Source organism: Buceros rhinoceros, unplaced genomic scaffold (genome assembly GCF_000710305.1).
Source record: "Buceros rhinoceros silvestris isolate BGI_N320 unplaced genomic scaffold, ASM71030v1 scaffold3242, whole genome shotgun sequence".
NCBI classification, from domain to species: Eukaryota; Metazoa; Chordata; class Aves; order Bucerotiformes; family Bucerotidae; genus Buceros; species Buceros rhinoceros.
The window spans coordinates 31,598-45,847 of NW_010400498.1; the positions used below are offsets into that span (position 1 = coordinate 31,598).

General features: G+C 40.9%; 1 protein-coding gene across 1 annotated transcript in view; it reads right to left on the reverse strand.

Moving 5' to 3' along the window:
- Positions 1-14,250, reverse strand: part of BBX (bobby sox homolog (Drosophila)) — a 59,958-nt gene that overhangs the window by 12,706 nt on the left and 33,002 nt on the right. The window contains 4 exon segments of the mRNA XM_010131867.1: positions 1,399-1,413; positions 8,206-8,354; positions 11,502-11,640; positions 12,525-13,443. Of these exon segments, the coding sequence (XP_010130169.1) occupies positions 1,399-1,413; positions 8,206-8,354; positions 11,502-11,640; positions 12,525-13,443 (1,222 nt within the window).

Below are 14,250 nucleotides of genomic sequence, written 5' to 3' on the forward strand. Positions count from 1 at the left end.
TATTTCCGAGATCCGGTGCAGAAACAAGCTCTTACATCCTGACCAGCTGCAGTCTGCAAAGTTCTACACAGTGGGAAATCACAGGGAGAGGAGGTAGGGACATGGATAAATGCTCTGGCAAAAGGATAAATCATACGGTCTCTGATATAGAAGGGACTGAGATAAGAGCAACCAAAGAACTAAAGAGCTTTGAGCTGTTGAAGATAAAAATGTTCAGGGTCAACTGCAGAACTGCCCTTGCTTTGTCGGCTCTGCTGCATGGTGTCTGGAGCAGAGAAACTGCAATTAAGGGACGTGCCAATTAAGAACAAAACAGCATCATTCTGAAATAAGATAGTACCAACTGGAGCCAGGAACTAATGGAATCAAAGCAGACAGGGAAATAAGGGATCAAAGCAATCAAAGACTAGAGAGCTGAGTTGCCTCTGTCTAGAAGCATTTCCCCAAGACTGAATTGAGAGAGAAGGTGGCCCAAAACCTTAACTAAGTAATGCACCAGTACCTGTGTCCGGACCATTAAGCTTCTCCTTTCTGTGCTTACATTTGCTGACAATTTTGTGGAATAAGTTCTTTTTCTGAGACTGGAATGAACCTACAGACAACATTAATAATACATACTTTTAATAAGCAGTTTTAAAAAGAGTACAACAGTCACAGTATGCACTATACAACCTCCCCTTCCACTAATACAGGATGCCATTTCATGAGGAAGCACAAAACCTGACCTTCTGCCAGTATGGACTCTGTAGGCTTTCAGCAGGCTGTACTTCAACCCATCAGCTCCCAGTGACCAAGTGCATACAAACCATCCTGGAGATGAGAGATGACTTTTGGAAAGCTTAGCCATACTAAAACAAGGGGTTTGCTTGCTTGTTTAAAGATATGCTTGCTTTTGCAAGCATACTGGGTTTGGCTGGAATGGAGTAGGCTTTCTTCGCAGTAACCTGGATGGTGCTGTGTTTTAGACCAGTGACGAGAACAGTGTTGGTAACACACCAATGTTTTAGTTACTGCTGAACAGTGTTTACAGAGCATCAAGATCCCCCTGACCAGTAGGCCAAGAGGTTGGGAGGGGATGTAGTTGGGACAGCTGACCAACACTGACCAAGAGGTATTCCATACCACATTAACATCATGCTCAGCAATAAAACTGGTAGGAGAGTTTTTTTCCCAAAGTAGTCACTGCTCAGGGACTGGCTGGGAATCAGTTTGTTGGTGGTGAGTGCTGGCTCATTTCCCCTCCCTCACCCCATTCACTTATGAAACTGGTTTTATCTTGACCCATAAGGGTTTTTTTACTTGCTTTTGTCCTTCCAATTCTCTTTCCCCCATCTCACTGGCAGAGCGTGATGGGGACGGGACTTACCTACCAGGCAGGGCCAACCCACCACAGGATGCAAGAGTCACCTTTGCCTTTTTGGTGACCAGAAATGAGTTTATACTACGTGCAGGAGTACAAGCTCTTAGGAGAGGAAGGGTGAGGTTATCTCTAGCTCATGATGTCATTCCTACTTTGTAACAGAGTCTTTACAACTAGTAGTCAGAGGATATCTTATGTGACATCAGACCACAAAAGCATGCCACTAGCAGAGGTCATCAGGAAGCTATACTTTGCCTCACTAACAGAGTAAACAGGGATACAACAGCAACATAGACATAACAAGACTGAAGACGTAACAGATGCATAACTCCTACGCTGCAGAGCCATTTTTATGGAGTTATTTTTCAGAAACTGCACTTTAAAATCTAATTTCGAAATGTACAGCAGACAAGAAAGTCTGCAGGCTAGCTCAGAACAAACAGCCCAAAGAGTAATGACACGACTGCAGGTGACAAGACGTCTACAGCATGCATCTGCAATTTGCCCTGCATATAGAGAGTAAGCAATGGAAACGAGGAGAAAATGTTGTAGCACCGGGAACAAGGACCTAGCCTTAAACACTGTTTGAATAATATCGAAAATTATGGAAAGAAAGCTAAAATGGCAGAAACAGGCATAGAAATCCTAAGATTCTGTACACATTGACTTTGTGGCTCACTGCTGCTGTTTTTTACTACTGAAGAAATAAAAGCTTTGGGAGAAGATTAATAATCTCCACAAAATCGAGAAGTCAAACAACAAAGAACAAAAAAGTCCAAGCAAGACACCATCTTAGGCAGCATCAGCTTGCATCTGAATAGCTTCACTAGAACTTGTATAGAAAATACCAGAAAGTTCAACAGAAGAGGCCATACACACTGAAACTGATTCAAGTGCTGTTCTGCAAATTTTACAATAGTTTCCTGAGTATCAGAGAGTTGAATAAGCAGTCCAATAAAAATGCAAACAAGGAATGAAAAAGCTCAGGCATTTACATCAACCGAGACAAATCTTCCCACAGCAGCTCTGTAAGAAGACAGAGGCAGAGGTATGTCACTAGATGAGTCTTACAACATTTTAACTTTTTCTTTTTAAATTAGCAAATTGTGATTTTTGCAAGTGCTTGGAATAACCAACAGGTTACGTAGTATCACAGTAGTCTCCATTCCTACAGCTCAACCTGCACCCTGTAGACCATTTAGATCAGTACCACAGACTGCCAGCCAGTGCCAGGAGCTCTAAGCAGAGTAACTGAGATACAAACTCACAAAAACATGGCATACATTGCAGGAAGAAGGAAACCTGTCTTTCAGCTCTTTTCTACCATCCAAGGCATCTTTGTCATAAGCTTGTTATCTGCTACACAAAGGGTACTCCAAGGCACATACCACTTCCATGCAAAACTTTGTTCCCAGATGGAAAATCCAAGGACATTGACTTCAGAGAGGTCAAAAGAGAAGCTGCCTTTTCATATGGAAAATTCTAATTTCCTTCCCTTTTAGCTGTTATTCCTGTGAGAGATGCCCACTAACACCTGAATACCCTTTGGCCATGAATGCAGTGAAGAAGAAGATGGGCTAACAGCTAAATAGGTCAACACAGCACACTTGGACCTGAGAATGTCACTTCTGACTCCATGAGAAACTTCATACACACTCCCTCACTGAACTACTTGGAGTCAACTAGAGGATATGCTTGCTGACCTCTGTGAAAAGCCAAAAGACAATCACCCTCACATTTACACACACAAATTGCCTATTAATTACTGAATGAACTATCTGGGGGTTCTTAAAAAATGGCCATATCCCATCCTGCCTTTAGTTACAGGCCTGAGCCAATGAACTGCCAAATAATGGGATCTTGGCACATCATATTCAGATACAAAAACCAGAGCTTTTCTTTTAACAGAAATTAACTGAACTAAAACAACATGGAGAAGGCAAAATATAGTCTTGGCTGGAGGGGACATCTGCATGTAGGAAAGGCTGAACAAAGAGCAATTCCTGAGATCATATACTGGTTTTGGGTGGGATAGAGTTAATATCCCTTTTCAGGCTCTCACTAGGATGTGTCCCAGGGGCACATTTTAGGCACACTCCTGCGTGCAGGAGTTTAACAGGATGACTGGCTGGGCTGCACCTGTTTCACAGGGACAGCAGGCAAGGACTCTGCAAGTCTAACAAAACCACTTGTCAACATTCAATCCACAGAAAAATTCATGCCCGAAAAAACTAACTAACCTAAAAGGCTTGCTGTTAAGCCATGGACCCTGGATGTGATTTCCTCTAGAAAGTTAAAAAAACCCCTTTAATGATAGTTTACTTGCTACTGTTATACAGCCATCTGTAAGTGATGTAAATCCTTTTCTTCTGCTCAGCATCCTCTACTGGAAATACTGTACATGGCTCTTCCTTCCCTTAGCACTTCAGCAGTTGTCACAGGATTTAACCACCTGCTAATTGCTGGCTTGTCCATTGTCCTCACTGAGGGCGGTAGGGATTTCCTCCTGGGACTACTCGCTAGGGCCAACAGCAGCTGCTCAAGGAAGCGGCAGGCAAGAAAATGAAGCCACCATAACATAATGAACCAAAACTTCATTTCTGGGCATATGCTCCCTCTGCTCTCATGAAGTTCCCTATTTTAAAGGGTCCGATCAAACAGAGAACACTTAACATTATCATAAGAAAATGCGGACAAACAGATTTGTCTGTGCATTTCTGCATCTCTCAGGAGGAAGATGCTGTATTTTTAGGTCATGATCTTTGGAATGTTATGGCATGCTATCTCCAGGCATCTGAATGCTTTGAACTAGGCAAAAAAACTGCCCGAACTCAGACCAAGAAGAATACCACAAAGAAGCATCCGTTTTAAGCTGATGCTTTACTTCTAGTCCTAGAGGCCACAGGAAAAAAACAAAAAGTAGACAATCCCTTTACCAAATGAATGCACACCTTCCCAGATTTGAAAGCTTTAGTGAAGTGCTTGTAAATGAGCACAGGAGAAGGCAGAAATAATGACTACGCCTGTTGCTCATTTTTGCATGCAAGCAGATTAGTGACTCAACTGCAGACTGCTGACTTCTGCGTGGTGGGATGTTTTGGCATGTACTCCACTGGAAAGAATAAAAAAAACCAAACACCAGTCACAGCTCCAGCAAATGGCAGGGCAGGGGATCTGCACAGATTCAGTGGCCACAGGAAAAAAACAAAAAGTAGACAATCCCTTTACCAAATGAATGCACACCTTCCCAGATTTGAAAGCTTTAGTGAAGTGCTTGTAAATGAGCACAGGAGAAGGCAGAAATAATGACTACGCCTGTTGCTCATTTTTGCATGCAAGCAGATTAGTGACTCAACTGCAGACTGCTGACTTCTGCGTGGTGGGATGTTTTGGCATGTACTCCACTGGAAAGAATAAAAAAAACCAAACCACCAGTCACAGCTCCAGCAAATGTCGGGGCAGGCGATCTGCACAGATTCAGTACAGCTGTTATTTTTCAGCCATTTTGTGACATTACTGTTGTGTATATGCACACTCCCAGTTGAAAATGCTTAAGGCAGACTTTGCCAAAGTGTTATGGCTTGTTCAATCCCGCTCCCACTGAAGAAAGACCCCCATTAATTTGGGCAATTTAGAAAGCTGGGGGTTAAAAATTGCTCTCATTTAAGGAATCTCCAACTTTCCCTTATACATGTAGATCTGAAACAGCTTTGACATTACAGGGTTCTTCAGGTGTTTTTGTATTAAAAGAACTGGCCGAAGTGAGGACTAGACATGAAAAGCACAATGGAAGGAGTCACTAGGCACTGACCCACAGTCATTTTTCACTTAGGAGTAGGAAAGCATCCTGACAATCCTGTCTGTGTTAGGTATCAGATCAGGCCTCTTGTAGGTTTAGGCTAATGACATTTGACAGAAAAATCAACCTGGCACCATTTATTCCAAAATAAAAGATATTAAGGCATACAGCCCTATTTGGGGAGGAAGGGGGGGCAGCAAGAAAACACGCCACAAATCAATGAATGAAAACATTTCTCCATTTTTCCTCACCTAACATTCTTGCGAAGTTTTAGCGTGCAGCACTCCAAGCTATTTTCCAAATTTTAAATGTGATTTAGTAGGCACTGATCTATAGACTGCAAAAATTAAGTCCTTATCTGAGAATGTCTGGGAAGTTTGTAATCCTGCAGATGCTCATTCAGCAGGCAAGGATTTTACAGAGCTTTTACTAAACTTACCCCTAGTGATTATTTTCTATTGTTTGGAAGCATTCAGAGGCTCCAACCACTAGTAGACACTACTTGTGCTGGATCTCTCTTCTAGCTACCTTACAGGCAGAGACAACCCCAAGGAAGAGCAAAGCAGCAGCAACTCCACACAATACAGTAATGCAGAGCACAGCAAAAAAAAGTTAAGGTCTCCAACATCCCACCACCCATAAGACATGGTTCATGCTCATCATACTGCAATAATACGATGCTACATTTGTTTAACTCTGATAATGTAAAAAAACACAATAAATCAAAAAACCCGGGACCATTCCAAGCCAAGCTCTATCATTTTGCACAATGTGGCATTTTCATTTCTTGCAATACCTGTAGGAGTCAAGCATACAGGCCTACGTACTAAACACCTCTACAGGAGAGTATTCGCTAACTGTTTTTGGACTCATCGCAGTTCACAGGCAAGCCAACAGCATGATGAGGCTGACTGGCCTGTCAGTACATCACAAGTTAAACCGAGGATTAAGCTTAATTAATGTTTTGCTCAGCTGGAACAGTTTTCCCTAGTAAGCTTGCTTGTATGCAGGTTGGTTCAGGTCTTTTCAAATCCATAACTTGCATCCTAATTTTATGTATCCTAACAAATAAAACAAATTCAAATCGACCCATTGCCACGGAATATTTACTTTATAGCAATCTTTCTTCTCCAAAAGAAAAATGGGTCTTTGTAAAGTTTTTCAGCTACCTCTTGAGAGCTGAACTTCACTGTCCAGGGAGCTGGAACAACTGACACAAGCTGACAGCTTGTCCAGCTAACTTGAGTGAACTCAATGTTTGTTGAAACGAGGAGCAGATATCACTTGCTCCAACTGGATTTAGTTCAGGGCTGCGGTTAGACGTTCACTACAGAAACAGCAGTATCACTACCAGATATTCCTGCCCTGGGGCTGCTTGTTTCAACCTCACAGCTCAGTTGGTGGAAAAGTTCATGTGACTGTTTACCATCTGCTTCAGCGCAAAGTCAGCTGGCTAAGTTTAAAGAGCCCTTATTGTCAGCTAGAGGCAAATGCTCCATGGCCTCCTCCGTAGGGCTGTGCCAAAACTGCTTACACCAGGCTTGTAACCTGCCGACAGTCATGTTTCTGACCTTCCCTTGAGACACGGTCGAACACATTCCAAGGTTTTTTTTAAGTCATGCAACCAAGCATATAAAATAAGCTCTCGCATGAACCTAGCCAAAAGCAGAATGCAATTCTGAGCTGCGTGACTTGAGGTAGCATTTTAGCATGCCATTCCCAAACAATGTAGGGCCAGAAAAAGTTTTAGACATATAGACACCTGAACAGGTAAATATTGTAGAGAGAAATCCAAGGAGCTGCTATTACAACTTCTCCTGTCAGATCACAGTAGATGAGATCTTGTTCCCAATAGATGTTGTTTAATTAATCCCTGTATTATCACACTGGAAAGCAATTCATTCATTCTCACTGAAGAAATCCTGTCACGTGCATACCATAAAAAAATTAAAGGCATCTGAAGACAGAACTCACTTGGTATTAGCACAAGTCTAATTTTGCAAAAGTGACTGTTCCATATCTAATTATATAAATACAAAAATCAATACCAAAATTGGCATGCACTAGAAAAGAACAGCCGCTCAATCCTGCATAACGTAATGTGATTATTTGTGAAGCACTCAAAAGGCATAGATCTAATCCAGGGTCACCTGGCTAAAACAGCCGTATTAGATCTGAAAACCTGTCAATCAGTGGAACTACCACAGTAATCAGCTTCACGTTGTGAACTGTGCACAATGAGGATTTTTTTGAGCATCCTTTTGTCTTGTGGAATTACTGGTACATCACTCCTTCATTTTATGATGCTTCTGTACCACACGTATGCTTCAGTATTTCTGCCACAGTCTAAAAGTAGTTTTCCCTACCATACTCTCACTTCTCTACCACCTATGTGTCACAGGTGGTCTATATATAAAACTGCCAAATGTGTCATGAGTTTCTCCCTCCAAGAGCCTCAGCAACAAAGCTGGGTGTGGAACTGGTTTTCCTGTCCTCTAACCGTTTTTTTTTTTAATCACGTCAGGACATTTCTTTTCCAAACTTATGATAAAGAGTTAAAATCCTGATGAAAAAAAAATGGAATGTTGCATTCAGACATCTCTGGTATCTTACATTGTAATTTATAGAGTCTAAAAATTACAGTGAAATGCAAACTGGCCAAAACCTATGGTTTGAAAAATGTCAAAATGTAACCTTTTGATGATCTGCCATTTTTTTTCACCGTATTCTCCTGGGAATACTTGGCAAGTTCACTTACCTCACAAATATTCATAGTTTTGGTAAATTTGCTTGGTATGAGGATTACATTTGTAAATGTATATATGAATAAATATGTAAACTCTTAATAAGTTTCGCTCAGCCTGAAAATCAGGAGTCAAGAGTATAGCCTGAAAATTAACCCAGGTGAGAACCAACTAACTTGCTAGAAGAACGTTTCCTTGGACTTGACACTTTTAACATGTAACAGTGAAGAAAGAACCTATACGTTCCTGAGCTTGTTGTAACATAGTTGTTGCTTAGTAATGTACTGCATGTGGTTATTTACCTTTGTTGGATTTTGGTTGTTCGGATGAGCCGGTTCCAACCTTTCTCTTTTTCCTTGGAACAGCTGAATTTTTCCTGTCAAAGGTAATAGGACTGTATTGAGGAAGGCTGTTGAATTTCTTTTCAAATTCTTCTTCCAACTTTGCTAAGCTAAAGGGGAAACAAAACCAAACAAATTAAATGTAACTGTTTCTGGAGAAAAAAAAAAAATCATTGTTTAGGAGCATGTGTGTGTATGTACATACCTATTTACATAGAGGGAGGTGAAAAAGGTAAGTGCATCACAATGTAAATATCAAACTAGTATATGTAAATCCAACTTTGGGATGAGAATGTACACTTCAGCTTCTGCATTTTAACTCAGTACAAACTGACTACACGTTAATTGCACACATTAAAATGAGAGAAAAAAATGTTATTCTGTTATTCAGCTTTGTTTGCTGCACAGATTCATACAGGAGATTTTTTTGTTTCCCTCACTGCACAGACAAAAGACCATAAAACCAATAAACAAAAGTCTCAATGAAATAACTTCACATAAAAGTCCTTATGCTAGAATGAAAATAATTCAAATCAGAAGAAAAATGTCAAACTATTTAATCTTCTGGGGATATTCTAAAACCTGAGGTTTTGGGGTGGCAATTTGCTTTATATTTGTTCTGGGGGATTATATTTCCTCCCCTCATATTTTATTTGTTGTAAGATGAAAAATGCAACTAGCTCACGCTTTCATGAAACCCAGTATCTCTCATACTTCAGCCCAATCTGAAGATTGTAACTAGTTCACCTAACAACTCGAGAAATCCCTAGGCATGGCACTGTTGTTCCTAATAGTCAGACGAAAACAAACCACTCAAATAGGATGGTATGGCATGGCACTTCTGGCTGTAACGACTATGCTGTTCCAGCAATTTTTTTGTGGCCAGACAGGAGCAAAGGAAGGAACTGTGTTTTAATAATACGCAGTGCACACAGCTAGGCAGATTATAAATAGCACCATCAATGACAGGGGAACAATGACATTTTCTACGCATCTTTAATTCTGTTTGCTGCGGAAAACATGAACTTGACAAAAGCTGGCATGACTGTTGGAGGGATGGTCCTTACACACCGTGAACTTGGAAGTATCACAAGCAACACAGCATTTCTCTCTGCTCTCTACTTATCTGAAGAAGCACTTCAAATAAATTGCATTCTGAAAACTTTGGTACACAGAATGATAACTTCATTTTATCTCTGTAATCACTACTTCTTTTGGTAGGCAATCTTCCATCTTAAAATACAGCCTTGGCTCTTGGCAGACGGTGTGCATGGGATGTGGGGGGGATGTTGTCTGTATGGTTTGGGGTTTTTTTTGTGCGTGTGCACAAGCATGTTCCTTTTTGTTTTTAAATCACAAAGATACCTGACATTAGTGGTGCTCGGTACTGCTACCTTTCTCTTCCATGCAGATGTTCCCTGACAACCACAAAACAAGCTGATTTTCTGCTCTGACAGCTATCATGCAATTCCATCCTCTGCCCCCGCTCCTCTCTGCCACTTGCCTCATCTCCTGCCTCAAGGGCATATAAGAGGCTGCAGCTCTAATTAGGAAGGCCCAACCCTGAAAGCAGACGAGCTGCCATCCTGGTTAGTAATTTATAGCTTGGTGACATGGAGGCAGTGGAGTGCTGCTATCACTATGTCAGCAATTAATTATCTAAAAAAAAAAAAACCATTCACACTGTCATGAATTTTCAACATCTCACCATCCTGGTTAGACACATGAGCTGAGCTGAGGTCTTCATGCTGTATACCCTAGCCCTGCCAGGAGATTGATACAGGCAGAGCACTGCTTGGCCAGTGAGTGGACCATGGGTAAGTGTGGGCAACTTCTGATGAAGAAGGTAGGAGGACACAGGGAAAAAAACATAGTTCCAAAGGGGAGAGGACCCCTCCTCCTACACACACACAAAATGAAGCTGAAAGGGATGCAGATGCTGAAGGGAGCAGAAGGAGTTGAGAAGCAGGCAGGGATAAAACCAGCTCTTCAAGTAGCCAGAAGAGCAGGTAGTGCAATGAACAGGCATAATGGATGGATACTTTCACCAGCACTTATGCTCCACAAATTGTTGATTCTGCCTGTACTGAGTTCATTAAATAATACTCATTAATGACATGACTGAGTCAAGCAAGAGAAAATGGCCTCAAGTTGTACCAGGAAAGGTTTAGATTGGATACTAGGAAAAACTTTTTCTCCAAAAGTGTTACCAAGCACTGGAACAGGCTGCCCAGGGGAGTGGTGGAGTCACCATCCCTAAAGGTATTTAGAAGATGTGTAGACATGGCACTTAGGGACGCTTAGGGTTTAGTGGTGAATTTGATAGCACTATGTTTATTTACAGTTGGACTTGATGACCTTGAAAATCTTTTCCAGCCTAAATGATGATTCTAAGATTGGCAAATTTCACATAGACTAGTTTACTAAAAAAAGCTACCGCAAGCCTGCACAAAAGAAACATTACAATTTTAAGCAGGAAGAGTGGAAAATCTACTCCTCCTTAATTCATTTTCACCCTCTGAATTCAGATAATGGGAAGTCTTCAAGAATTTGCAAGTAAGTATAAATGGCTGAGCAGATTTAACAACTATGCCTGCAGTTAAATAAATCTGTAACTTTGACAAAAATTTTTATTCATATACTAGCAAAGTAATTTAGTGTAGCCTTGCCAAATTTTAATCCATTTGTAATCATTAATTATTCTTCTGATACATTTAATTTCTTCACGCTGTACATGAACAGTTTAAATGTCTTCTCTCTACAATGCAAAAATAGTGTATTTAGCATAATTATTTGCCAATACTAGAACACTGTTTACCCTTTCTCTGTAAGCAATCTCTCCAAGCAGGCAAAGAGATCTATTCTTTTTACACTAATTCTGTTTATGATAGTTGAACACCTACACAGAACTTTAAATACTGCTTGTGAAGTGATCTGAAAATACAAGTAACGCTCCTCAGCACCTCTTGAGCGGATAAATATTGCATGTTTATTATAGAAATGAGCAAATAATGTCATTCAAATTTGTTTACAGTAGTGTAGACCAGGCAAGATCTCAAAATAATTACTTTGGTATATAAACCACAGGTATCTAGAGCATGACTCAGCCCAGCAGGGTTTGTAATTTTCAGGAATTCCATCTAATTGTGATCACTTGGATGCTGGATGCAGTTCACTTAGCTGCAGTGAGGAGACTCACTCTTAAGTTATCAGGCTGATCTAACTAAAACTTTGAACAGTGCTAAGCCGCAACTTACCCAAAAACAAACTCTTCCTTTGGCTTAGGCTTTTTCAGTTTTTTGTTCCCACTTGTCCCACTTTGGGAAAAAGCCCAGTTTTCTTCATTCCAGCATCCTTCATGATCTGAGGAGTTGCCTTTTCCTGAGCTTCTTTTTCCTGGGATGAAGGCAAAAAATTGTTTCTTATCTTTAGAAAAATGTGCCAGAACAAAGTGGGGTCAGAAGCAACTGTGTATCCATTCAGTTCTGCAATTTATGATGCTTAACCTTCTGGAAGGGTTTAAAAAACATTTGGGTTTTGATTTATTTTAAATTGGATAATGATGATATTGGCCACTATTTCCTCCCTCTCTCCCACCCTAGTTTTTATACTACCTATAAAGTCAGGATCTCTGGAGGTTTAAGGGAGGAGAAACAGAGAAGTAGATTTACAGGAATAAACTTCCCTAAATCACAAACATCTTTTCTCTTTTCTGACTGTTCTAATATGTTCTATATAAATTTATGAATCAGAAAAATGTATTTCAAGACAAAGCTTCCAGATATTATCTCATATTTATCCTTCCACAAGGTAAAAAAGGTTCTTGCTCATCGCCTACACCAAAACTAACAACCACAGCAATAGCACAATGCATTTGCCTCTTGTAGGATGGAGAACTAGGCTCATGGCCACAACAGATGTTTATATGAAAACATGCTAATTGTTCAGGGTTACATACACCACCAGTCCTGCATACATCTATCAGCAGGCTGACAAATTAACCAACAAGGCCTTCCATCAAGAGGTTAAATTTCAAATCATGAAAGACAAAAAAGGAGAAGTTAAGAGTCTGTGAACTAAGTAGGAACACAGATGGCAAGATTTCAGAAGACCTGCCCTGGACCATGAAGTCTGTCCCCTCCCAACACCTCCGGGGACCAAACAGCATTCCCCTAACACGCTGCTTGAACTCCAGCTTAAACATGGACTTGTGTTTTTCCTCCCACTTCAAGCAGGCTTTTGCGGTTCACGCTGTAAATGAAACACTCAAAGGCACCCACCTCTGTCCACGTTAGCACGCAGAGACGTGAGCATGCCCTCTGACACCAGAGTTTTATAAAGAGCACCTTTGCAAGATCTTTCTGATTTCCTGGAGCCACAGGTTTCTATCTTTTTAACACAGTCACTGTCCTCAGTTTTGATCTGTCCCGGTAAGCTTTGCGGTACCACCTCCTCTGTCGGAGTCAGTGGTTCCACTTTAATGTTATCCGAAGCCTCACACGATACTTCCTTACTGGCTGCAATAATAAGGAAATCGGGAGGCTTTGATTCTTTGGTGGTCTCCATGGGTTTCTCCTTTGATGTTTTCTTCTCTTTCGATTTCACTTTTTTCTTTGGTGATTTTGTATCCAATGTGCTTCCCTTCACATTTGAGACAGGACGGGGTTTTTTGCGGGGAGTTTCCATGAGTCTCTCAGCACCCCAGTCCCCCTTTGCAACGGCTTCAATTGTGTACATGACACTTTCAATGTCCGACTCAGAGGACTGCCTCTTTTTACAAGGTTTCTTGGGGGTGGATTTTTCATTTGTGTGCCGGTCCAACTTATTTTTTTTCTTTTTCTTCTTAATCTTTTCTGGCTTTAGCCCAAGGATATTCATGTCAGCCACTGAAAGCTCTGGAGAACAGCATATGTGATCCTTTATGTTATCATTTCTCTCAAAAGGACTGTTCTCCACTGCAAGACTAGTAAAATCTCTGCATTTTGCAGTTTCTGATTCTTCAGGTTTTGTCTCATCCCAGTTTTGTATTTTGTCTAGCTCCGATTGTTCTACTTTTGTTTTACAGGAGTCTTTTACTGTTGTTTTCTTCAGTTGTTCTATTTTCATTTCCTGCGGCACTTCCCCTCCCACTCCTTGTGGTGATTCCACTTTCGTTTTCCCAGGATCTTTCACTTTTACGCCTTCTGAAGCAAGGCACATCTAAAACAAGTTCCATAAAACAGTCCCATGAAACAAACAGCAACTGTTGACATTACTTACCCATATTAACAGAAGCAATACACAGGGAATCTCCCTGGCATTTTAGTTCACGAAAGCAAACTATGCTGAAGGACACTACTGAAAAACACGCTGAAGCCCTTCTGAAACAGATGTGACTTAATGATGGCTAAGTGCTAGCCTAAGGCTGGCAGGTTCTACCGCTCTAATAGAAAAAGACTCCAACTGATCTCGGTGGTGTTTTCATGATCATTTACAGTGCCTTTTATATAACCTGGAAACCCACTGCTAGACTGATTTTCAGAACACCTTAAATGCAATGGAACAAAACAGTATCTCTCACTATTGCCCCAGACAAGTTTCTTGAAATCTCACACCCATACACCCTTTTCACTTCCAAATGTCCCTATAAACAATTATTTCCTATATTTTCCAAGAGGCCCTGAAGGGGCAGGGTGGGGAGGGGGAAACTGAATCTCAGTAATTGAGATTATTTTCTTTTACTTGAAGGTGCAAAGTAATTTGGAAGGTAGTAAAAAAAGCTTTCTAAATCTTTCCTCTCATGTCACAGACTTATTTTGCAAAGAACTGCAAAGCAGCAGTGGTTGCCATGGTTATCTCCTCCTGGAGATAACATTAATGGAAACCAAACCCTTATACTGTCTGAGGAACAGGAATATTCAAAAGAAGAGCTGTAAAAAGGTCCTCAAACTGGCATGTTACTGCATCACTGACCTGGGAGATCCTCTCGGTTTTGGATCACCTGTAAGCTATGCTGACACTGCTACA